Source organism: Gymnoscopelus braueri (genome assembly GCF_963280865.1).
Source record: "Gymnoscopelus braueri genome assembly, chromosome: 2".
In the NCBI taxonomy this organism is placed as follows: Eukaryota; Metazoa; Chordata; class Actinopteri; order Myctophiformes; family Myctophidae; genus Gymnoscopelus; species Gymnoscopelus braueri.
The window spans coordinates 2459454-2483286 of NC_137604.1; the positions used below are offsets into that span (position 1 = coordinate 2459454).

The 23833-nt window shown below is 44.5% G+C and overlaps 2 protein-coding genes across 2 annotated transcripts in view; one reads left to right on the forward strand and one right to left on the reverse strand.

Annotated features, from left to right (window-relative positions):
* Positions 1-23833, forward strand: part of LOC308076077 (uncharacterized protein) — a 382945-nt gene that overhangs the window by 248669 nt on the left and 110443 nt on the right. The gene's annotated exons all lie outside the window — the stretch shown is intronic.
* LOC308075118 (voltage-dependent T-type calcium channel subunit alpha-1H-like) overlaps positions 1-23833 on the reverse strand; it is a gene marked incomplete at its 3' end in the record, with an annotated part of 187170 nt that overhangs the window by 91427 nt on the left and 71910 nt on the right. The window contains 1 exon segment of the mRNA XM_080414756.1: positions 12536-12691. Coding sequence (XP_080270882.1) covers positions 12536-12691 — 156 coding nt within the window.

A 23833-nucleotide genomic window follows, 5' to 3' on the forward strand; every position in this document is an offset into this window, starting at 1 on the left:
AGAGAGAGAGAGAGAGAGAGAGAGAGAGAGAGAGAGAGAGAGAGAGAGAGAGAGAGAGAGAGAGAGAGAGAGAGAGAGAGTTGGGAGGGAGGGAGAGAGAGAAGGGAGGAAGGAGAGAGAAAGAGGTACATAGTAGATTGGAAAGAGAGAGAGAGGCCGGTAGAGAGAGTTATAGTGTATATGGGGGTAATGCCTGTTTCTGTTACAGGTGAGTTACGTTTATGTGTTTGGCAGAGAATCTCTTTTAGCCAATACAACTTTACACTATTTAATTAAAGTGCCACACACACTGTGGTTGTGCGTGCGTGCGTGTGTTTGCGCTTGTGTGCGTGCGCGTGCACGTGCGTGTGTGTGTGTGTGTGTGTGTGTGTGTTTGCGCTTGTGTGCGTGTGCGTGCGCGCACGTGCGTGCGTGCGTGCGTGCGTGCGTGCGTGCGTGCGTGCGTGCGTGCGTGCGTGCGTGCGTGCGTGCGTGCGTGCGTGCGTGCGTGCGTGCGTGCGTGCGTGCGTGCGTGCGTGCGTGCGTGCGTGTGTGTGTGCGTGCGTGTGTGTGTGTGTGTGTGTGTGTGTGCGTGTGTGTGTGTGTGTGTGTCTGTCAGCATGTTTCCCTCTGATGTCAATGATAAAAGATTAAACCAAACAACAAAAGGCTTGCAGCTGTGAGCAGTAGGCAACACAGACAGACAGACAGACAGACAGACAGACAGACAGACAGACAGACAGACAGACAGACAGACAGACAGACAGACAGACAGAGAGTAAAGGGAAAGACAGAAGGAGAGCGAAAGAGAAAGAACAAAAAAGAGAGACACAGAGAGAGAGAGACAGAGAGAGAAATAGAGAGAGTGATAGATTTTAAGCCACTCATTTATTCATAAGAACATTTTCTACATCAGTTCATTCAAACAATCAATCAATCACAGCCTGCAATACAACGCCACAACACATTAATAACAATAATTTAGAGAAACACATAAGCACAAAGGTGATTCCCATTGCTTTGGCAGAAACAAGTACACCTTCATACTTCCATAGAGATGTTATGAACACATACAAGTCCCCCATTTATTCATAATATTTATATTCAAACGATACTCGTGCTCCAACTAACCAATTTGATCCAATCAGGAGAGAGAACTCACACAGAATACAAGATAAACAAGTGAAATGTTAAGTGATGACACAAATAAATGAGCAGAATACACAATGTGAACACTATTGCACTGAAGCTGATACATGGGTACTCTCTCCTGATTGTTTGAAAATGTGCAATCCCACCTGAAAATGTATTTTCTGTTTATTAAAGAGCTGGAGAGACCCCTGATACTGAATAAACACTCTATAGTAATGATTACTATCACAATATAGAGCTATTTAACACTGTTACTGAACAAACACTCTATAGCAATGATTACTATCACAATATAGAGCTATTTAACACTGTTACTGAACAAACACTCTATAGTAATGATTACTATCACAATATAAAGCTATGTAACACTGTTACTGACAGACAGACAGAGAGACAGAGAGAGAGAGAGAGAGAGAGAGAGAGAGAGAGAGGTGTGAAATAGGACAGCTATGGAGATTATTCTCCAGTATGAGGCTTTGTCAATAGCTTACATTTCCTCTCATTCATCCATCCATCCATCACATATAGCCGAAAACAAACAACTTGATCTGTTCTCTCTTCAACCCTGTCCTCTCTCTCTCTCACTCGCCTCTTTCTCCCTCCTTTGATCCATCCATCTTTCCATCTCTCCCTCTATGTGTTTATCTATGTATTATGGATCTCTCTCCAAACATAATCATCTGTTGTCATCATTTTGGCCCCAGAGCACTCAGATCTCTCTCTCTCTCTCTCTCTCTTCATCTTTCTCTCATCCTCCTATGAGTCCATAGATCTCTCCTGCCTTCTGTCTCTCTCTCTCTCCACATAATGCATCAATATGCTTTAAAATATTCATGTTGTTTATTCTGTGGTATTGTGTGTCAGGTAAGAGAGGTATTATGATGTACAGCACGGTGACTCCAACATATCGCTGTCTGTCGGTCAGAAACCATCTCCATCTCCATTATTTTATACTTTGCATTAAAGTATTGTGAACACCAAAAATAGGATCCCCTTGATATAGAAACAGTTTTAGATTTTGCCGGTGGGTGCAAATGTTCAAAGCATTTTCACCGTCTGCCCGGCACATTCCCAGTGGGTGCTCGAGCTCCCGAGCACCCACATAATCGACGCCTATGATGGGATGAGGAGAGTGTGGAAATCTGTCATGAGAGAAGACCTCAAGAGGCGGCTGTTTGTAGCTACAGTGGAGTCAGTGCTGCTGTATGGAGCTGAGACATGGACCCTCACAGTGGAGTCAGTACTGCTGTATGGGGCTGAGACATGGACCCTCACAGTGGAGTCAGTACTGCTGTATGGAGCTGAGACATGGACCCTCACAGTGGAGTCAGTACTGCTGTATGGAGCTGAGACATGGACCCTCACAGTGGAGTCAGTACTGCTGTATGGAGCTGAGACATGGACCCTCACAGTGGAGTCAGTACTGCTGTATGGAGCTGAGACATGGACCCTCACAGTGGAGTCAGTACTGCTGTATGGGGCTGAGACATGGACCCTCACAGTGGAGTCAGTACTGCTGTATGGAGCTGAGACATGGAACCTCACAGTGGAGTCAGTACTGCTGTATGGAGCTGAGACATGGACCCTCACAGTGGAGTCAGTACTGCTGTATGGAGCGCATAGTCCGGAATCACCCCTTCTTGCAGGTAAGGAAATGTGATGGGGCTCCGGTGACGCGTTTTGCGTCAGCTCGGTGCGCAGCGCCGTGCGCAAGCTGGTCCGCAAAGCTCGTGAGTTGAGCCCATTGGTCTAAACCGTTTTCGCTCGTTTGTGTCAGTGGCTCCAGACGATTCGAGCTGCAGTACCCATGAATGGCCAGCATGTCCAATGCGCTTCAATGCAACCACTGGGTTCTGGGGGGCTTAGAGCCAACCACCCATGGGCACGCTAGGAAGGGAAAGTGGTGCACCACCTACGTAGAAGCACTACGGCGTGACAGCGGAGCAAACGACACTGTAGAGCTCAAGACCCTGATGTTAGACAGGAGAGGGGAGACTGGATAGTGATAAAGCCCCTCCCTCCGGAAAATATCATTTCCATTCGATTTCAGGAAGGAGTCTGGCAGGAGGGCTTGTTTGGCTTTTTGTCGTCGTCCACCAAGTGGACGAGCCTATCAGCGTCCTTAACCCGGTAAAGGCCTTCCTTGCTCATCGTTCTGTGATTGACAGCGAAAGTTGGCCAATCAAGTTGGCCAATTCGAGTGAACCCGAATGGAACCGAGTGCAGCCAACCAAAATGGAACGGCAGCCATTGTTTTCTGTGAGTTGTTTTTACTTTCGGTTTTAAAACTTTAAAACGCTCTCAAACTTCTTTTTTGAGGCACAGAATTTACTTTTAAGAAATCGTTTGGATAGAATTGAGTTGTTTAACTTCATATATGTGGTCAATTAATCATGACAGAGCCTATTTAAAAATAAAAATTCAGAGAACCGGCAGGTCCCGTTGCGTCACATTAGTCTGGAAGTTGTAAAAATGCACTGCTGATTGGCTGAAGGGGAACAACTGCTGATTGGCTGAAGGGGTTGTCAGTCAACTGTATTACTCCCGCCCAACTCCAGCCCACAGCCACAAACACACACAGGTTCTCATGCCAGACTCCTTCCTGAAATCAAATGGAAAAGAGATTTTCCGGAGGGAGGGGCTTTACCAGGCTAGGATAGTGATTCTGGGGCCTGTTCCTCAAAAGGTGAATTAAAAAAGCCTGGCCTTAAGCCAAATCCAGGCTTGACAAAGTCGGGTCCGAAAAGCCTCGTTTATTCCGTTCCTCAGACGCCAAGCCAGGCTGAAAAGGAGCAACTTTGTCGAGCTAGGCTATGTCAAGACAGGCTGTGTCCAGCCAGGATAATGAAGCCAGGCTGAATGGGCGGGGATTCGCCGGCGATGTATTTCTATAAAAGACCATGAACTCGAGCCCAAAACCAGAGCAGCGTTCTTCTCTGTGGCTGAACAGCAGCACTGCAGCAGCTCATGAAATCATACAAGGAAGTAAAATGTATTTAAGCAAGAAAGGAAACGCGACCGCAATAAATAGATCCAGGGAGAAAGCATGGCAAAGTATTGCAAGCACACAGTGTGTGTGTGTGTGTGTGTGTGTGTGTGTGTGTGAGTGTGTGTGTGTGTGTGTGTGTGTGTGTGTGTGTGTGTGTGTGTGTGTGTGTGTGTGTGTGTGTGTGTGTGTGTGTGTGTGTGTGTGTGTGTGTGTTTGAGACGGACGGGCAACGGGACGAACGGGAACGGGGGGCGGGGGGGGGGGGGGGGGGGTGTACTGCGACGGGGGCCACAACGGAACAGGACGGGACGGGACGGGACGGGGGACGGGACGGGGGGGTTGACCGCGACAGGGGGCCGTGACGGGATGAGCGGGGGGGACGGGACGGGACGAGACACGCAATAAATAACCCCACATTTGGGTTGTGTAGTTACCTTGCCATCATGATGTAACTCCAAAGGTGGACAAGAAATAAAAAATAATTTCTCCATTGACTAGAAATTGATAATTTAAAATATGCTCCTCATTGACTTACAAAGAGGCTCCTTTAAACCCATAACTAATAATTTATATATATATATATATATATATATATATATATATATATATATATATATATATATATATAAATTATTAGTTACGGGTATATGTGTGTGTATGTATGTGTCAGACATTTTTTATAATATTTAAAAAAAAAATTAATATATTATCAAACATCTAACAACAAGATGAACTATAGTGTTAACTATAACAGAGTGACAATTACATATCACATGAGTCATTGTGAAACAATTATGATTATGATTCATGGTCACACACTATTTCAGTAATTAATTTGATTATATCTTAATGTATTTATTTAATTTTATTTGAATGCAGGGTCATTAAAATGAGTCCATATACAAACACATGTTTTGAATTAACTGTGGAAAAACTTGAAGAACAAGGCACTAGATTAAGTAAGCTTGGCTGTTAGCCTGCTCCTGACCAGGCTAACTTCACAGCTAAATTGCCATGGTAACTAAGCTAGGCTTGCTTCAAATCTCTTTTGAGGAATCGGATAAGGCTAAACTTAGCCAGGGTGAACTGGCTAAACTAATCTTCAAGATAATTCACCTTTTGAGGAACCGACTCAGCTCTAATCCTGGCTAAATTAAGCCAGGATAGGTGGAAAAGCCAGGCTTTAGCTCTAATTCACCTTTTGAGGAACAGGCCCCTGGAGTCCCGAGTTGGTGTTGGCTGGACCGCACTCTCGCATTGCATTGTTATTCTGTTTGTATTGTGAGCTAAATATTATTTTCAGCCAATTAAAGGCATAGTCTGTAACTTTGCCCTTTGTTTACATGACAAAACAGTATTAACAAATCCCTCTACACCAGCAGTCTGCTGGTGTAGAGGGAAATGAAGGCTACAAAATGTGTTTATTGTTTGGTAAACACACTGCGAAGTTACACACTCTGCTATATACCTTTGAGGAGAGGAGAGAAGTTACATACTCTGCTATATGCCTTTGAGGAGAGGAGAGAAGATACATACTCTGCTATATGCCTTTGAGGAGAGGAGAGAAGATACACACTCTGCTATATGCCTTTGAGGAGAGGAGAGAAGTTACACACTCTGCTATATGCCTTTGAGGAGAGGAGAGAAGTTACATACTCTGCTATATGCCTTTGAGGAGAGGAGAGACGTTACATACTCTGCTATATGCCTTTGAGGAGAGGAGAGAAGATACACACTCTGCTATATGCCTTTGAGGAGAGGAGAGAAGTTACACACTCTGCTATATGCCTTTGAGGAGAAGAGAGAAGATACATACTCTGCTATATGCCTTTGAGGAGAGGAGAGAAGTTACATACTCTGCTATATGCCTTTGAGGAGAGGAGAGAAGGAGGAGAGAGAAGAGAAGAGGAGAAAAGACACCATCACATCACCACAACACAAGACTGGAGGATCCAGCCCTATCGAAGGTCTTGAAGGGCGGATCCAAAGCCTTGTGCTCGGTACCAGCGCCACTTCCTATTGCTTCACCAATCTATGTCCCCGCCTCCACCTCCCCTCCCCCCCCCCCCCCCCCCCCCCCCGGCCTGTGCACGGAACACGCTGACGTCACCAAATTTAGAGCGACGCCCCTCTGCACTCTGATTGGTTAGGAGATAACAAGGTTTAGAAACCACCGTTCCTGCAAGGTTCCCCCAGGCTTTTTTTCTTTTGAGACAAAATAAAAAGGCATGGGTTTCCGAGGCTACATCACCACAAGGAAAACAGAAAAGCCTCCACAACAGAGAATATTCAACAATGAGTGCTATATGCCTGTATGCAGCTAAAACCATGACAATGGATAGTAATCCAAACCGTTGATGGACAACCAAGGTTTATGTTTTAGCTTGTAATTAAAGTAAATAAAAGATGAGTGTTAAAACATTTTCATGTACTGCTTTCTATAGTTTCAGCAATTTTCACAATCTTTGTTACAGTGGGCGGGGCCTTCGGGCAGGTGGCTAAATAAGTATTTCTTTATTATTATTTACAGTAGCTCTTCTAGCCCCCAATAACTCACATCTGGCCATCAAAGCCCACGGGACCTTTTTTATTGTGTAAAAAAAATACATATTTAGCCACCAGAATGCCCCGCCCACTGTAAAAAAAGATCGCGAAAATTGCTAAAATTATAGAAAGTGGTAAATGAAAAAGAAATTAACACTCATCTTTTATTTACTCTAATTACAAGCTAAAACATAAACCTTGGTTGTAAAAAAACAAAGTTGTCCATTAACGGTTTGGATTACTATCCATTGTCATGGTTTTAGCTGCATACACAATATTTGCCTCTGAGATGTAGTGGAGTAGAAGTAAAAGTATTGAAAATTGGGAACACTCCAGTAAAGTTCTTAACTTTACAGTTTTTTCCCACAAAAGTGCCAAGTACAGTACTTGAGTACATGTACTTAGTTACTTTGCAGCACTGCCACCAGCTCCTGGGTGACAGTCAGAGATGCATCAGCTCATGAATAAATAATGCGGCACAAAGCCACCATTTATAATGTGCCACATGGGAGATTGCAATCAGACGCAACAAGAGCAGCAAATTGCGCTCGGCTGAGAAATCGTACGGCCGCGGTTGCACTGGCAGATCATTAGCTCATTATCTTCTGTGAATCACGACTTGACACTTAGCGGATAGCGGGTGCAAGTCATTATGTATGCATTTGTATATTTTATTTTCCTGATTTTACACTTGGGGGAAGTTCTCTATGAGCCTTTCGGCTTCTAAACTTCACCTGCACAATATGGTTAGACATTTTCTTCTGTTTTTAACTTATTTTTGGTAATGTGCTATTAAATAAAACTCAAATGATACAAGTGGTGCACAATTATACAACAGGTAGTTCCGACCAAGCAATCTGATTGGCTGAAATAGCTATCTAGCCGTGCTTCAAACCAGCATCATAGCACGGGCCTAATCACATTAATAAATCACTCCGCACTGCAGTCTGCACCTGATTAGACCATATATGGCACAGCTGTGCTGTGAAGTCACGCTGTCCCACGGTAGGAAAACAAAAAGACAGTAGCCTGACCCACCGCCGCCACCGGAGAACAAACAGCTATGCAAAATATTGTAAATTTTGACTTATTTGGTGGACTTACGGTTGATCAATGGTTAGGTTATACATATCCTCCTGTGTTAAAGTAAAATTACTCCCATTTCGTTAACAGTCCAGTGTATGTTATACTTTATCGTACGAAGGTATCGCACGGCGAGAATAGCCGATCTACAAGTTCACAACGCGTCGCCATCACAACGCGTTGTCAGCTTGTAGATCAGTTATTTTGGCCACGTGACACGGTCGTACGACGGAGCATATAGCCTACTGGAATTCATTCCACTGCGCAAGCATTGATATCTCAGCTGTGTTGATGAGACGGTGCCTCAAACTCAAAGCGCTGCTACAGGGACTATTTAATGTCTCAGTCAAAAACTCTTCTCTTTACAGGGAAATGGATAATAGCGAATTTTTTTTATTATTAATTGCCCCACAATATGAATACATTTGGATGTGTTTTGTTGGTAACTGTTGTATAATCGCAATAACTCGAGGGTGTGTTTTACCTTACATTATTGGCACTTCAGTGATGCTCGCGGAACTCGGCTTCGCCTCGTTCCTGACCGCATCACTGGCGTGCCAATAATGACGGTAAAGCACACCCTTTCGTGTAATATTGCTTAATTCAATTCCTGGCTGTGGCATCAGCGGACCTACGTGTCCTTGAGCAGGACCTTTTCAAGAGAGTCAAAGGGGCTCTGCCCTCAATGCCCTCAATGCCCTCAATGCCCTCAATCTTTCTCATGCTATTCAACAAAAATGTGGAATGCCCTACCAAAAGCAGTAAAGGAGTGTAAAACCCTACTCACTTTCAAAACTGCCCTAAAGAGACACCTTCAGGAGGCTACAATTCCAAAATGGCCCCTGTCTAAGTCTTAACCTACCCTCCCCCCACTGAACGATTCCTTTTTCTTCTCTTGTACATATTTTTCTCTCGTCATACCAGTAACCTGAAAGCTGATTGTATGACATTATGTATAGTAGTGTGTATATCTATCTGTCTCTTATATTTCATCATGATTTGTGTGCATGGGGTTCTTATCTTAAACTAGCTCAGTGCTTAATGAGTCTCCAGTTTAGTAGACCTTGTATTGTGAATTTGTACTTCCATGTACTGTTGTTCTCATGTCTTACTAAATAAACTACATCAATCAATCAATCAATCAATCAATCAATGCCCTCCATTGACTATTTCCACACAGCGGCCATTTTGCTCTCATGTTATATTTGCAGGGGGGGGGGGCGGGGGGGAATAATGTCACCTGGGGTGGAATTATTTCATTAACTTAATAGCAAAATGGCTGCCGTGTGAATATGGTGAATACCCTCATACCTGACTAACTATCTCACCACAGTGAGTGACATCCACAGCCACAACACTAGAGGGAGCCACCATGATCTGGTAGTGGTACCACCCATCTATAGAACAAACATGATCTGGTACCACCCATCTATAGAACAAACATGATCTGGTACCACCCATCTATAGAACAAACATGATCTGGTACCACCCACCTATAGAACAAACATGATCTGGTACCACCCATCTATAGAACAAACATGATCTGGTACCATCCATCTATAGAACAAACATGATCTGGTACCACCCACCTATAGAACAAACATGATCTGGTACCACCCACCTATAGAACAAACATGATCTGGTACCACCCATCTATAGAACAAACATGATCTGGTACCACCCATCTATAGAACAAACATGATCTGGTACCACCCACCTATAGAACAAACATGATCTGGTACCACCCACCTATAGAACAAACATGATCTGGTACCACCCATCTATAGAACAAACATGATCTGGTACCACCCACCTATAGAACAAACATGATCTGGTACCACCCACCTATAGTAGAACAAACATGATCTGGTACCACCCATCTATAGTAGAACAAACATGATCTGGTACCACCCATCTATAGTAGAACAAACATGATCTGGTACCACCCATCTATAGTAGAACAAACATGATCTGGTACCATCCATCTATAGTAGAACAAACATGATCTGGTACCATCCATCTATAGTAGAACAAACATGATCTGGTACCACCCATCTATAGTAGAACAAACATGATCTGGTACCACCCATCTATAGTAGAACAAACATGATCTGGTACCACCCATCTATAGTAGAACAAACATGATCTGGTACCATCCACCTATAGAACAAACATGATCTGGTACCATCCATCTATAGTAGAACAAACATGATCTGGTACCATCCACCTATAGAACAAACATGATCTGGTACCATCCATCTATAGTAGAACAAACATGATCTGGTACCATCCACCTATAGAACAAACATGATCTGGTACCATCCATCTATAGAACAAACATGATCTGGTACCACCCATCTATAGAACAAACATGATCTGGTACCATCCACCTATAGAACAAACATGATCTGGTACCACCCATCTATAGAACAAACATGATCTGGTACCATCCATCTATAGAACAAACATGATCTGGTACCACCCACCTATAGAACAAACATGATCTGGTACCATCCATCTATAGAACAAACATGATCTGGTACCACCCACCTATAGAACAAACATGATCTGGTACCATCCATCTATAGAACAAACATGATCTGGTACCATCCACCTATAGAACAAACATGATCTGGTACCACCCATCTATAGAACAAACATGATCTGGTACCACCCATCTATAGAACAAACATGATCTGGTACCATCCATCTATAGAACAAACATGATCTGGTACCACCCATCTATAGAACAAACATGATCTGGTACCACCCATCTATAGAACAAACATGATCTGGTACCATCCACCTATAGTAGAACAAACATGATCTGGTACCACCCATCTATAGAACAAACATGATCTGGTACCACCCACCTATAGAACAAACATGGGTAAATTCTCTTTCTACTGCACTGCCACCATGATGTGGAATGTCCTCCTCACACCATCCATTTACACACGGCCTGCCATATGCACTGGCCTTAAAAAAAACATGTTTTTAGTGATTACACTAGAGGGCACTCTTCGCTAACCTACAAATGATGCCTTCACTGCGAGAGAACAATATAACCGGACATGTCGTCGTCCAAAAAGAAAATAACCCGTCCACTACAATTACATTACAATCCAAAGCCACTTACAATAAGTGCATTCAACATAGGTGGGGAACGAAGCTACTAATCACCAGAAGCATTAAGTGCATTCTCTGCTAAAACAGGCAACCAAGAGTATACCTAGCGCTAAGGTAAAAGTGCAATATATCAGCTACCTACTTTCATAAACAGATGAGACAACGTAGGAAAATCAAATGAGCAAGAGCTAAAACAAATAAGTGTAACGACTAAACAAGATCCAAGGACCCTTGAGCGACGAAGCAATCAGTCTCCCCGAGGTGGCCGACCGAAGTGGTCGGGCAGGGGTGTAGGCATCGACCATAGCCCGGAGGTAAGAAGGAGCTGTTCCTTTCACTGCCCTACAGGCTAGCACCAGGGTTTTGAACTGGATGCGAGCCGCTACGGGGAGCCAGTACAATGTTATGAGATTTATAAAAACACAGCTAGCTCGAATTTCTTCTCACGGTTTTTGGTGAAAACAAGCCATCAATCAAACTTTATTAAGGACACATGGTCCATAGCACATAAAATAACATACAATTACAAAAACAACAGAGGCGGACATAGTCCACATTAAAATCACACATTCATATACAGGCTTACACGCCAATGGTTCCACAGTTTAGAAACAAACCTGACCGAGCTCAATAAAGGGTTATTCAGAATTCAAAATGATGCTGTTGGCAGAATCAGACAGCCTACACATACATTTTGTACATGAGGTTCCGCAGCACAGCGGAACAGGTGGGTACACCGATACTGACGAACATTTGGCTTGCACTGCTGCATCGAGGCACTTTAAGCAGCAGTCTCATGCCATCGTTATAAGATACATCGAGTTTCTGCATACTGCTCTTTCTGTAGCGCCGCCACAAGTGGGCAGTATACATAGGTGTACAAAAAGCTTTGAATAGTGTGGACTTCACAGAAGCGGAACACATACTAAACTTACCAACAATCATGTTAGCTTGTGCATATAAGGTTCTACGTTGTCTGTTCCCTATCATCAGATAGGTTGTTTGTCAAATAATGGCCTAAGTACCCGACCTCATCACAGACCTTAAGGGCAGTACCAGACAGAAGAAAGACAGGAAATGACAGTTCACTGTCTTCCCTACTTCTTATAATCATGATATTACTCTTCTTTGCATTGTAAATAATGTCACAGTCTGAGCCATGTTGAGAGTAGACCCTGCAGTATTATACTCAACTGCCGATAACAACAGAACGGACGATCGCCGTTACAAATGTTTATTTGTATTGGTATAAAAATGTACTTAAGGTACCAAAAGTAAAAGTACTAAAATGTTTGCAAATAGCAGATCTACAAGCTCACAACGTGTCGCGATGCAACGTGTTGTGACCTTGTAGATCGGCTATTTTCAAATAGCCCAGGTATAAAATAGGGCTAAAGTTTTTAATGTATGTTTAATGTAGTCATTTATATCTGCAAAGTTAGTAACTGAAGTTTTCAAATAATTGTACTGGAGTAAAAGTACAATATTTGCCTCTGAGATGTAGTGGAGTAAAAGTAAAAGTACTTAAAATTGGATATACTCCAGTAAAGTAAAAAATACCTCAACATTTTGCTTAAGTACAGTACGGTACTTGAGTAAATGTACTTAAATGTTACTTTACACCACTGCAATCGATCAATCAATGAACGTTGCGCTCACCTCAGCCTGGAAGCCCTCCACCAGGATGGCCACCAGCAGGTTGAACAGAACGTAGTTTCCAAACGTCATCAGAGCCACGAAGTAGAGAGCAGCCAGGGGAGAGGTGGAGGCCATGCCGTTATATAAGACCGCATTCCAGTCCTCCTGAGTCAAGATCTGAGGAGAGGAGAGGAGAGGAGAGGAGAGGAGAGGAGAGGAGAGGAGAGGAGAAAAGACTATCACACCACAAGGAAAACAGAACAGCCTCCAGAACAGAATTCAGCTCATGTGGGATTAGAATATTCAACAACGAATGTCATATGGGACAGATGATACTTTATTAAAGCAATAACAGCCGAGAGTGCACACACACCCCCTGGAGGCCAGAGCAGAACCTCTGCCCCAAAACCTTCACATTGGCCTGTTATAGCGCCACCAGGAGGGCGATTTTTAGCAAAACACGTGTTTTGATATTGCTCCTACAGATTTTGCCCAAACATCACGCAAATCAGTACACAGTATCTCTATATAGTCATGTGATCGAGATGGATCTGTTTGATTTTTCATATTATTCCATTCTGATTGGCTAAGATTGGCTTCAAAAGTTTGCAGGAGTGGTCGGTTTTGAACAAAATGCCTGAAATCATGCACGCAACGTCCGATTGCTGTGAAACTTTGCACGCGCATTACCACTCTATAGGCCAAGGAAGAAATGCCACCCTAACCCTACGTTCAAATCAGCCTCCCCGACACCGATCGGCGTGAAAGATTTACACACACACTCCTTGGAGGCCAAGGAAAAACCTCTGCCCCAAACCTTTCAAATCGGCCTGTTATAGCGCCACCAGGAGGCCGAGGTTCCCAGATCGGTCCTGTCCAAATATGGATGTGCCCACATAGGGCATGACGTCAGGCCCACATAGGGCATGACGTCAGGCCCAGGCCCTTTTTAACATCTGTCCCTACGGTTAGTATGTCACAGTATGTATACTCCGGTTTTCAGAGTCAGAATGCAGTACTTCAGTCTCAAGAGAACCACAGTGGTGTTACTGGTGTTACTGGTTTGTGTGCTGGTGGTGTTGCCGTTTTGTCTACTGGTGGCCACACCCCCTGCACCAGCAGCCACACTCGAACACCCAGCACGTCCCAATGAAACCTCTCCGCTGCTCGGGCCTCTGAGTTCCAACGTGAGTCTGGAGCAGACCGCTGAGGAGAACGCCAACATCGAGCAGGGCGGTCGGCATCGACCAGAAGACCCCGTGTGGTCCCAGAGGGTCGCCGTGATCGTTCCCTTCAGAGACAGAGAACAGAACCTCGAACACTGGCTCCACCACCTCCACCCCGTGCTGCAGCGGCACAAACGGAACTACGGAATCTACGTGGTCCACCAGCATGGAAACGAGACGTTCAACAGGGCTAAGCTGATGAACATCGGTTACCTGGAGGCCCTGAAGGATTACGACTACGATTGCTTTGTCAGCGACATGGACCCGATTTCGATGGACGGCCGGAACATATACGGCTGTTTCAGCCAGCCCAGGCACCTGGCCGGCGCCATTGAAAAGTTTAACTTCTCGTTCCCATGTGACACTTTCTTTGGAGGCGTATCGTCGATTAGTAATCGGACCAGTTCTTGAAAATCAACGGATGGGGGGAGCAGAGGACGACGACATCTACAACAGGGTTGTGTTTAGCGGCATGTCCGTGTCTCGTCCCGACGGAGAGGTGGGCAAAACCAAGAACATCCCTCACGCCAGAGACGGACGCAACGAAGACAACTCAGAGAGAGATGACCTCGTCGGACGCACCAGGCAGACCATGACAACGGACGGGATCGGCTCTCTGTCCTACGAGGTGGTGAGGACGACGAGAGAACCGCTGTACACCAACGTCACCGTGGACGTCGGCAAGCGGCCACACACCGGACATCACTGTGGACATCACTGTGGACATCACTGTGGACATCACTGTGGACGTTGGCAAGCGGTCGTACTGTCTGAACATGACACCAACGTCACCGTGGATGTCTGCAAGCGGTCGTACTGTACATAGCCTCGATCTCCAGGCTTTTTTGGTCAAAAATAAGAGCCTGGACCAGCCTGTTGAAGTTTGTGGAATAGGAAGTGTTTCATTTCCCCAACCAACCAGAGTGCAGTGGGCGTCGCTCCAAATGTTGTGACGTCAGAGCTCTCAATGCTGCACATTGGGGAGTAGGAGGAGGGGCATGGGGCGGGGCAGGGGCTGACGGACAGATCGGTGAACCAATGGCATCTCACGTAATTTTTCTTCCGGGGATTTTGAACCCGCCCCTCTATGCCAGATATGAGACACGCCAGGGCAGCCTATAGGTCAGAGGTCATACTGTACATGACACCAACAGAAAGAAATGGAAGGAAATCAAACTAGAAGATGTGCTCCTCGGAGCACAGGGCTCCACCAGGTCAGGTTGCAGCTCGTCCTGCAAAGCTTAGCCTATGGGCGGTGGTGACAGACGGACACACACACACACACACACAGACGAACGGACAGGGGGTAAAACATACTCTCCACCATACCTTCGGCCTGGCGGAGACAATGAATGAGTGGAAGAGCAGTGGATTTGAGTGTGAACAAAGGGAAAGAGAGCTGAGGTTAAGGCAATGGTTCTCTAAATTTTCAGGCCGGGACCCCCCAGAAGAAATTACATTTGAACTGGGGACTCCCCCCCAAAAAATTACATTTGAACTGGGGACTCCCCCCCAGAAAATTACATTTGAACTGGGGACTCCCCCCCAAAAAATTACATTTGAACTGGGGACTCCCCCCCAAAAAATTACATTTGAACTGGGGACTCCCCCCCAAAAAATTGCATTTGAACTGGGGACCCCCCTGACAAACACTTGGAATGTAGGAGTTGAGGTGTTACATTTAGTGTGACTCGGTTCCACAGATAAATATTGTGAGAAATAGCAGATCTACAAGCTCACAACGCCTCGCAACTTTCACAATTTCTGCCTCTTGTATAATTTGACAATTTGGGCCGATGTTTGACCAGTTTTTATGTATAGTTTGTTGATTACTTATGATGATACAGTAATGGTCTTTTTTTAAATTTATTTTTATTTTTGAGGTATTAAGAAAAGGTCTTAAAAGTCCTTACATTGTCACTTCACTGTCATCTGGGGACCCCCCCCCCCCCCCCCCCCCAACAAAAAAGATCATGTGGGGATCACCACTGGGTTAAGGGAATGAGATTATTACTGATTTTTATTTTATTTTATTTAACCTTTATTTAACCAGTAAAATCACATTGAGACCATAGTCTCTTTTACGAGTGTGCACTGGCCAAGAGAAGAGGCAAATAAGTGTTACACAGCTCTGCCAGTAACAACAATGCAGGACATGACAAAGACAAACATACTGTACGACATCCGTAAAACGAAAAACTGACAGGTTCACGTGCAGTGATTTAGTGTAGCCGTCACAGGACCTCAGTGGAGTCTGGTCTACGTATGCTATGGCTGCACTGCATCGTTTTTAAGTCTGGTCTACGTATGCTATGGCTGCACTGCATCGTTTTTAAGTCTGGTCTACGTATGCTATGGCTGCACTGCATCGTTTTTAAGTCTGGTCTACGTATGCTATGGCTGCACTGCATCGTTTTTAAGTCTGGTCTACGTATGCTATGGCTGCACTGCATCGTTTTTAAGTCTGGTCTACGTATGCTATGGCTGCACTGCATCGTTTTTAAGTCTGGTCTACGTATGCTATGGCTGCACTGCATCGTTTTTAAGTCTGGTCTACGTATGCTATGGCTGCACTGCATCGTTTTTAAGTCTGGTCTACGTATGCTATGGCTGCACTGCATCGTTTTTAAGTCTGGTCTACGTATGCTATGGCTGCACTGCATCGTTTTTATGTCTGGTCTACGTATGCTATGGCTGCACTGCATCGTTTTTAAGTCTGGTCTACGTATGCTATGGCTGCACTGCATCGTTTTTAAGTCTGGTCTACGCATGCTATAGCTGCACTGCATCGTTTTTATGTCTGGTCTACGCATGCTATGGCTGCACTGCATCGTTTTTAAGTCTGGTCTACGCATGCTATAGCTGCACTGCATCGTTTTTAAGTCTGGTCTACGCATGCTATAGCTGCACTGCATCGTTTTTATGTCTGGTCTACGTATGCTATGGCTGCACTGCATCGTTTTTAAGTCTGGTCTACGTATGCTATGGCTGCACTGCATCGTTTTTAAGTCTGGTCTACGCATGCTATGGCTGCACTGCATCGTTTTTAAGTCTGGTCTACGTATGCTATGGCTGCACTGCATCGTTTTTAAGTCTGGTCTACGTATGCTATGGCTGCACTGCATCGTTTTTAAGTCTGGTCTACGTATGCTATGGCTGCACTGCATCGTTTTTAAGTCTGGTCTACGTATGCTATGGCTGCACTGCATCGTTTTTAAGTCTGGTCTACGCATGCTATGGCTGCACTGCATCGTTTTTAAGTCTGGTCTACGTATGCTATGGCTGCACTGCATCGTTTTTAAGTCTGGTCTACGTATGCTATGGCTGCACTGCATCGTTTTTAAGTCTGGTCTACGTATGCTATGGCTGCACTGCATCGTTTTTAAGTCTGGTCTACGCATGCTATGGCTGCACTGCATCGTTTTTAAGTCTGGTCTACGTATGCTATGGCTGCACTGCATCGTTTTTAAGTCTGGTCTACGTATGCTATGGCTGCACTGCATCGTTTTTAAGTCTGGTCTACGTATGCTATGGCTGCACTGCATCGTTTTTAAGTCTGGTCTACGCATGCTATGGCTGCACTGCATCGTTTTTAAGTCTGGTCTACGTATGCTATGGCTGCACTGCATCGTTTTTAAGTCTGGTCTACGTATGCTATGGCTGCACTGCATCGTTTTTAAGTCTGGTCTACGCATGCTATGGCTGCACTGCATCGTTTTTAAGTCTGGTCTACGTATGCTATGGCTGCACTGCATCGTTTTTAAGTCTGGTCTACGTATGCTATGGCTGCACTGCATCGTTTTTAAGTCTGCATCGTTTTTAAGTCTGGTCTACGCATGCTATGGCTGCACTGCATCGTTTTTAAGTCTGGTCTACGTATGCTATGGCTGCACTGCATCGTTTTTAAGTCTGGTCTACGTATGCTATGGCTGCACTGCATCGTTTTTAAGTCTGGTCTACGTATGCTATGGCTGCACTGCATCGTTTTTATGTCTGGTCTACGTATGCTATGGCTGCACTGCATCGTTTTTAAGTCTGGTCTACGTATGCTATGGCTGCACTGCATCGTTTTTAAGTCTGGTCTACGCATGCTATGGCTGCACTGCATCGTTTTTAAGTCTGGTCTACGTATGCTATGGCTGCACTGCATCGTTTTTAAGTCTGGTCTACGTATGCTATGGCTGCACTGCATCGTTTTTATGTCTGGTCTACGTATGCTATAGCTGCACTGCATCGTTTTTATGTCTGGTCTACGTATGCTATGGCTGCACTGCATCGTTTTTAAGTCTGGTCTACGTATGCTATGGCTGCACTGCATCGTTTTTAAGTCTGGTCTACGTATGCTATGGCTGCACTGCATCGTTTTTAAGTCTGGTCTACGTATGCTATGGCTGCACTGCATGGTTTTTAAGTCTGGTCTACGTATGCTATAGCTGCACTGCATCGTTTTTAAGTCTGGTCTACGTATGCTATGGCTGCACTGCATCGTTTTTATGTCTGGTCTACGTATGCTATGGCTGCACTGCATCGTTTTTAAGTCTGGTCTACGTATGCTATGGCTGCACTGCATCGTTTTTAAGTCTGGTCTACGTATGCTATGGCTGCACTGCATGGTTTTTAGCGGTGCCAGCCGCTCTACATTTGACCGTGTGTGTTTGTGTGTCCTTCCGAGCACGGCCTCAACAGCTGCAGCTGATTGCAACACAAAGATGCAACCAGTTACACTAATTAAACACAAACAGGACACTGTGCAACACATGTTCCACTTAAAGACATGCACACACACACACACACACACTTTTTTTTGTTATTTGTTACTTTTGTTACTTCCATAGAAAAACATAATGGAAAAGAAGGGCGGGGGGGGGCAAGGGGGAAGAGAGATCAAAGAAAAACAAACAAATGATCTACATATTTACGCATAGTACCTGAGGTCAGATATAAAGGTGCGTGAGCATAGCAGCAGATGTATTGTATATGTTTATACTGTACGTGTCAGCAACAGAAACTAAAAAGTCTGTGCAAGATGTCAGCGAGTGTCGACCGCATAATCCACATACTGTAAAGTGACACTGGTATAACCCACCGGTAGCTCCATGAGGAAGAGCAGAACGAGTCCGAGTCACTGGTATAACCCACCGGTAGCTCCATGAGGAAGAGCAGAGCAAGTCCCAGTCACTGGTATAACCCACAGGTAGCTCCATGAGGAAGAGCAGAACAAGTCTGAGTCACTGGTATAACCCACAGGTAGCTCCATGAGGAAGAGCAGAACAAGTCTGAGTCACTGGTATAACCCACAGGTAGCTCCATGAGGAAGAGCAGAACAAGTCCCAGTCACTGGTATAACCCACAGGTAGCCTGATCATCAGACTGAAGCTGCGTGGAGCTTCAGTCTGACATTGGCTGCGGTGTCCGCGATTACCAGGGGGAGGGGATTCAGCTTTCCCTAAACCAATCACAGGAGATCCACGGATCCGCCTACATCTGACGTCATCGCACAGCTTGTTTTAGCAGATATTCGCTGATTGGCTCGTCGTTAGACCCCACCCCCACCTCCGACTCTGATTTGACAGGTTTTTCTTGGACCGTGAAAAGCCTAGGGCTCACATTATGACACCAGACCAAGAGGAAGCAGTCCACTCAGAGAGTGGGCGGGGTCTATGGTCTGGAACCAGGCTAACCCACAGGTATAGATAGGTCCAAGGAGGAGCAAAGGTCTGAGACCAGCCTGACGACAGTCCCACAAAGCCGGATTGCAGCAAGGTGGATTCGAACCCATGGTGGTGGGCAGGGACTTTACCACTGCGCCACCGAGCGCTAATCTATAGGGAGCATCTTAAGAGCGGGACCATCAATGCCAAGAATAACTAGAAAGTACTGTTCCTGAAGAAACAGTGTGGGATCGCTAAGAATGTTGATGGTATTGGGTATTGATATTGTTAGTAGTGTTAAAGGTTTGAAAGGTTTAAAGTTCTAAAAGTTTGAAAGGTTTGAAAGGTTCTAAAGGTTTGAAAGGTTTGAAAGGTTTGAAAGGTTTGAAAGGTTCTAAAGGTTCTAAAGGTTTGAAAGGTTCTAAAGGTTTGAAAGGTTCTAAAGGTTTAAGAGGTTCCAAAGGTTTGAAAGGTTCGAAAGGTTTGAAAGGTTTGAAAGGTTCGAAAGGTTTGAAAGGTTTGAAAGGTTTGAAAGGTCTGAAAGGTTTGAAAGGTTTGAAAGGTTTGAAAGGTCTGAAAGGTTTGAAAGGTTCTAAAGGTTTGAAAGGTTCTAAAGGTTTTAAAGGTTTTAAAGGTCTACGGTTCTAAAGGTTTGTCGGTGTTGAATAGTGTAAAATGTAGTTTTCTAGGGTAAAACTGTGGTTGCTAGGGTCTGATAGCCGGTTGCTAGGTTCTAATAGGTGGTTGCTAGGGTCTAATTGGTGGTTGCTAGGGTAAAACAGGTGGTTGCTAGGTTAGAAAGGTGGTTGCTAGGGTCTAATCGGTGGTTGCTAGGGTATGATAGGTGGTTGCTATGGTCTAATATGGTGTTGCTAGGGTCTAATAAGCAGTTGCTAGGCTCCACTGTAGCTAAATAGGATTGCCCCATTGAAATGAATGGGATTTTTTTTAGCAGTAAAAAGTGAAATATCTCTAAAAGTACAAATTATTTCAAAAATTCAAATGGTAGCCAATATGTCCTAAGTAGGCTGAACGTTATAGAGTTGGAACGGAGTTTCTATCTAAAAGTATGAATTTCCCCATTGAAATGAATGGGATTTTTTTAGCAGTAAAAAGTGAAATATCTCTAAAAGTACAAATTATTTCAAAAATTCAAATGGTAGCCGACATGTCCTGAGTAGGCCGAACGTTGAAGAGTTGGAACGGAGTTTGTAGCTAAAAGTATGAAGGACTAGTTAGGGGCCAAAAAACTGTCCCAAAAACGGTGAAGATAACAGTAGTGTGATCGCTTTAGCGATCCCACAACTATGTAGCGTCTCCGCCAGGCCCGAGGCATGAGAGACACTATGTCCCGTCCGTCCCCGTCCGTTGCACGTCCGTGCGCTAGTGTCCGTCTGTGTGTGTGTGTGTGTGTGTGTGTGTGTGTGTGTGTGTGTGTGTGTGTGTGTGTGTGTGTGTGTGTGTGTGTGTGTGTGTGCAGCTCATCTCCGGCACCATAGCCGCATAGCGCCACCGGGAGGCAGTTTTTTTATATTACTCCTACAGATTTTCCAAAAATCTCGCAAATCAGTACACAGTGTCTCTATAGTCATGTGATGAAGACGGATCTGTCCCATCTTTTCATATTCCATCCTGATTGGCTAAGATCGTCTTGTAAAGTTTGCAAGAGTGGAACGCCTCGGGATGCGACAAGTCGTGCGGTAAGTACTGGAATCAGTACAGCGATCCACGTCCCAGGGGTCTATAAGAGCATCGCAACGGAGATAGACTCCCGTGTTCTCTCGGCTACACATTTTAATATGAAATATTGTAATGGTGCCGGTGCTGGTTTGTTCTCATGATGCTCATGAGGATTCTCTCTGCTCGTACATCACTGTCACAGTGCTGTGGAATGAAAACCTCACTTCTCCAAGATTTCAGCTTTTTGTTTTTTTCATAAAATGAACGCCTTACTTTGTCATACAACAGCAGCAAAAATAGCTGATCTACAAGCTCACAAGCTTGTATGAGCTTGTAGATCAGCTGGTTTTCGCTATTTCCAAAATAAAGTGTGAAGTGAAAGTGTGTATGATGGTCCATAGGATCATATATGGAGAGATCCCCACGGTTTTTTTTTTAAGCATTTCATTTTTACTCATTAATTAAGGGATGTTTCCAATATTTTCACCAGAGCCAGTGTAGCCTTTTTGTTTTGTATTAAAACATAATCCTACACAGTGGAACAGCCTGGATACCAGTGGTGTAAAGTAACTAAGTACATTTACTCAAGTACTGTACTTAAGTACAATTCTGAGGTATTTTCACTTTCCAAAGTTCAATCATTTTACTTCTACTCCACTACATCTCAAATATTGTGCTTTACTCCACTACAATTATTTGAAGACTTTACTTTACAAAACCACTCCACTCCTAATCTCTCAAGGTGGCCGTGTTGACAACCCGTGTGCATTGGTTACAAGTGGGCGTGCTATCAGATCAGGAAGCAGGCAGCGCTTTACCCAATCAAATGTAGTGGGCGGGATTTACGTGTGTGCCGTTCGTTCCCCACTAGAAACAAGCCGAAACTCATTTAACAATGGCGTCCGTGGAGAAATATTGTTAGTGGGAATGAAAACATAGTCGCACCACCGGAAGTGAAAGGCTGAAGGCAGACCAAAACCCTGGTTTCCCTGAGCACGGGTCGTCCGTTCAGCTCCGCCCAGAGCCAAGTGAATAAGTAAAAAACAGCAGAGGGCGCTGTTTTTCCTTTTTATTTGGCGATGGGTTCCCAGATTGCGAGCTTGTAGATCTGCTATTTTCAAACATTTTAGTACTTTTACTTTTGGTACTTTAAGTACATTTTGATGCCAATACTTTTGTACTTTTACTCAAGTAACATTTTGAACACAGGCCTTTTACTTGTAACAGAGTACTTCTAACGTTGTGGTCTTTATACTTTTACTTAAAACATGTCAATACCTTTTTCCACCACTGATAACTACCATCCTTTGGACAGCTTCTTATTTATTTTTTTACATTTCCTGAAAAGTATCGGTTGTTGGACATACCAGGTTTCCTGCTGGCATGGATATAAGTGAGTGTGTGTGAGAACCTCTCCCCTGGGAGAGCTGGGTGTTTCATGCATACTCCAGCACCCTGCTGTGAGCCTATCTACTGATGACAGCCTATCTGACACACACACACACACACACACACACACACACACACACACACACACACACACACACACACACACACACACACACACACACACACACACACACAGCCTATCTGCTGACACTTCAACGTTAGGAAGACTCAAACCGCACGGAGACATAGAACATCATTAACCCATTAAGAACGGGAACGCATACCGTGTCATTTTTAGATTTCTTTGGCTTTTAAAAGATTACAAGCTCATAGCGCGGCACCCAGTGCCGCGCTATGAGCTTGTAGATCTGCTATTCTTTTTTTCTTTTTTATCGTGCAAAATGGCTCTTTCCGATCTGTGCTTCCCCCTGAAACAACACATTTTGAGATGGGGGTCCGCGGCCGAATACATATCATTGTTGGGGGTCCTTGACATGGACAAGTTGGAGCACCACTGACAGAGCAACATACTGTTAGGATTTAGAACACATTTTTAGGATGTATTTGGCTGTGGACCCCCATCTCAAAATGTGTTGTTCCAGGGACCCCCCAGAAGCAAAGATTTGAAATACAAATGTCCGCTTCTTTTTTTTTTTAAGTAGAGATTTGCAAAATGTTTCTACATTTTTCAAAAATAGCAGATCTACAAGCTCATAGCGCTGCACAGCATGAGCTTGTAGATCTGCTATTTTTTTAATATCCCAAAGAAATCTAAAATGACACAGATGCTTTCCTGGATTGAATGGGTTAACACACTGGAGAGAGAGAGAGAGAGAGAGAGAGAGAGAGAGAGAGAGAGAGAGAGAGAGAGAGAGAGAGAGAGAGAGAGAGAGTCACGATGCAGTTTAGCAATTGTCTGTCTGTCTGTCTGTCTGTCTGTCTGTCTGTCTGTCTGTCTGCGTGCGTGCGTGCGTGCGTGCGTGCGTGCGTGCGTGCGTGCGTGCGTGCGTGCGTGCGTGCGTGCGTGCGTGCGTGCGTGCGTGCGTGCGTGCGTGCGTGCGTGCGTGCGTGCGTGCGTGCGTGCGTGCGTGCACTAGCCTACTATACTTGTGAGGACCAAATCTCCTAAATTGTGGTGTAATTGGAGAAACAGAAGTTGTGAGGACACATTTCCTGATTCCTCACAAGACATTTTGTTTAGTTTTATCTCTATAAAGGGATTTTTTGAGATAATGTTTACAATTAGGAAAAGGTTCAGGTTGGGGTTATAGCTCTGGTCCATAGCGTTAGAAGGAAAATTCCATTGACCAGCTCTGTAGGGGGCGCAATGGAGCAACTAAAACAACTTTTCCTTCCAGTGAAATATTAAATTT